This window comes from Egretta garzetta, unplaced genomic scaffold (genome assembly GCF_000687185.1).
Source record: "Egretta garzetta isolate BGI_Z169 unplaced genomic scaffold, ASM68718v1 scaffold333, whole genome shotgun sequence".
Classification (NCBI taxonomy): Eukaryota; Metazoa; Chordata; class Aves; order Pelecaniformes; family Ardeidae; genus Egretta; species Egretta garzetta.
Window position 1 is genome coordinate 2,953,490 of NW_009259179.1, and position 2,738 is coordinate 2,956,227.

Genomic DNA, 2,738 nt, shown 5'->3' on the forward strand with positions numbered 1-2,738 from the left:
CTCTTTCCCCCAAAAGCGGCATCATCATATCTGAAGTCAACTTTCTCCCCTAGTGTAAGAAGTGTGAAGAACAGATGACCCAGTAGATTTGGCCTCGTCAAATTACCGGTAGTGCTTTCCAACCCAGTGTCTCTCCTCATTTCTTTAGGGTGGTGGAAGCTCATGGAAAAAGAAGCGAATTTCTGAAGCAACAGAAGGTAAGTTCTCCCTTCCCCAGGCCCAACAATGTACATAAATTATGGAAGCTTGAAAAAAAATCTACATTACACTGTGGCATGTGTGTTTACGGTGCATGTTCTCCTTTAGAAACTACTCACAGACAATGGGGCTGGGTGAAAAAAATTAAAGCAGCATATGAAATACTAATACACTGCTTCAAAATCTGCACCGTCCTGCAGAACCAGGAGTTATAATTTATTCAGATTGTTCTCAACAGATCCAATCTACGCTGGATATGTAAAAAACAAGAGACTAAGTCATCAATGAAACCAAATGAAAAAACCAGCACGCTGCAAGAGTTTTTAAAAATGAAACAAAAGAAAAAAATCCCAAGAAACATTGACAAAAGCTCAGAAAAATTTATCATCAATTCTGAAGTGAGGCCTTGTGACATCATCGGGGTTAATGAAGACGGAGATGGACTTCCCAGGGTTCTCAGTCACTAGCTGTTGCAACTTTTTGGCTAATCGGTCATCAGGCTGGTTGGTGTCCCCTCCATCTGACTGCGGGGAGGGGATGCTGGTGGTACTGCCCCGCCGTTGGAGCTCTAGTGTTAGCCGGTTGGCTGCTTTGACATGTTCGATGGCAGTTCGAAGGTGTTCGGCAGGGTCTGAGCGGACTGAGGACAGCTTCCGCGCATGCAGCATGACGGTTTCTTCAGAGAGATGCTCCAGCATGTTGCACTGGGGGATGAAATAGTTAGGGCACATCTTGTTGACCAAGCAGTGCTGGAGATCATCAATGAGACCCAAGAGGAAATGGGCTGCGTAGTCCTCCTGGGCCAAGTAGTTGGCTGGTAGCCTGTCGCAAGCCCACAGCATCATGCTCCGCAAGTGATATGGACTAATGGCTTTGGGGCGGGACAGCAATTTGATGATGATAGCTTTGCAGGCCTGATAGGCTTGCATGAGGCTGCTGGAAATGCACTTTTTCAGCTGCACTTCACTTCTGGCAAATGACAGCCTCCATTCATTGTCCTTCTTCCCCTTGTAGGAACATGCAGGCACTAAGTAAAACCCACTTATGACTTCCTCCTCTGTGATCTTCCCATCCCAGAAGTGGTTCTCCATCAGCCAGCTCTGGGCCACAGCTGGCCAACCTTTGAAGGACACCACAGGGACAATGTCATACAGCATGCGGCTGCTGCCCACTCCCAAAATGATGGATATGATAGTCCCATTCTTTTCTACCTTCTCCACCTTTGGCATCCCTCGCTGAGGCTTTTTCTGGATCTCAGAGAGGACAATGCTAATGGAGTCATAGAACCAGTCTGCAACTTTTGTTGGAGAGAAGAAATAATTGGTAGCTCCATTGATATGGTCCACGATCGTGCAGCAGTCCTTCCATTTGCTGATAGTTCCCTCATCAAACAGACGCAGGCTCAGCCAGGAGTGGCACAAAGCTGAGTGGCGCATGTCCAGCGTGACTGGTTGGTTGCGGTCATGCAGCTTCAGTGCAGGCACAAGCAGGGTGAAGTCCATGTCATAGTCTGTGCCTCGTGCATAAACATTCAGCTCATCAAGATCAATGTCCACCACACCTTCCCGCACGCCACCTGAAAGCAGCAGGTACTCGTTGGCTACAGGCAGCTTCTGGTCAAGTTTCTGAACCATGCCTGCAAAAGAGAGAAAGAGAAGTCCTTACAAGAGAAGGCAAACAGATCTGGGATACAGGATTTAGCCAGATTAAAACCCATCCCATGCCCAGCAGGAAAAAAACCAACCAGAGGGATCCATCACTGTTCGTGTAACACAAATGTACATCAGACCCAGCACTCAGCCAACCTTTAGTCCCACCTGGCTCAGCCTGGAGAAAAGGAGGCTACGGGGAGACCTGATTGCGGCCTTCCAGTACCTAAAGGGGGCCTATAGGAAAGATGGGGAACGTCTTTTTAGTAGGGCCAGCTGTGTTAGGACAAGGGGAAATGGTTTTAAACTAGAACAGGGTAGGTTCAGGCTAGAGGTAAGGAAGAAATTTTTTACAATGAGGGTGGTAAAACACTGGAACAGGTTGCCCAGAGAGGTAGTGGAGGCCCCATCCCTGGAAACATTCAAGGCCAGGTTGGATGGGGCTCTGAGCAACCTGATCTAGTTAGCAGTGTCCCTGCTCACTGCAGGGGGGTTGGACTATTCCTGCACTCCTGGGAATGGGTGAAGTCCATCCTAAATGTCATACTGGGAGCAATGGAAAAAAGCAGAAGCTTCTGGTAAAACACAGCAAAGCTACTTCCAGGACTGAATTTAATTTCTTAAACACCTTCTAATCCAGTTTTTCACCATGTTGTTGCCCATGGTATCCAAATGCTTCCCCGACATTTCAAAAAGAAAAGAGAATATTAATTGACTCAGTGTTCTTATTTTCTCTTTGGTACAAGGCAAAAGTTGGACCAGCATCAGGGGGTTGGTTTGTGCATGAGTGAATGAATAGCTAAAAATGTTAGTTCAAGCAGGTCTGATTTTACAATTTGCTTTACATTTACTGATGAACAAGGCAACACAAATGAAGGCAATACATCCTCC

The 2,738-nt window shown here is 46.9% G+C and overlaps 1 protein-coding gene across 1 annotated transcript; it reads right to left on the reverse strand.

Annotated features, from left to right (window-relative positions):
* Positions 1-8: 8 nt before the first annotated feature.
* Positions 9-1,855, reverse strand: MB21D2 (Mab-21 domain containing 2). The gene has a single exon (XM_009635626.2). The coding sequence runs from the start codon at positions 1,830-1,832 to the stop codon at positions 570-572; it is 1,263 nt and encodes a 420-aa protein (XP_009633921.1). The 5' UTR covers positions 1,833-1,855; the 3' UTR covers positions 9-569.
* Positions 1,856-2,738: the final 883 nt, after the last annotated feature.

Excerpts from the sequence above, each read along its gene's own strand:
- MB21D2 (XM_009635626.2), bottom strand. The coding sequence starts at position 1,832 with ATGGTTCAGAAACTTGACCAGAAGCTGCCTGTAGCCAACGAGTACCTG.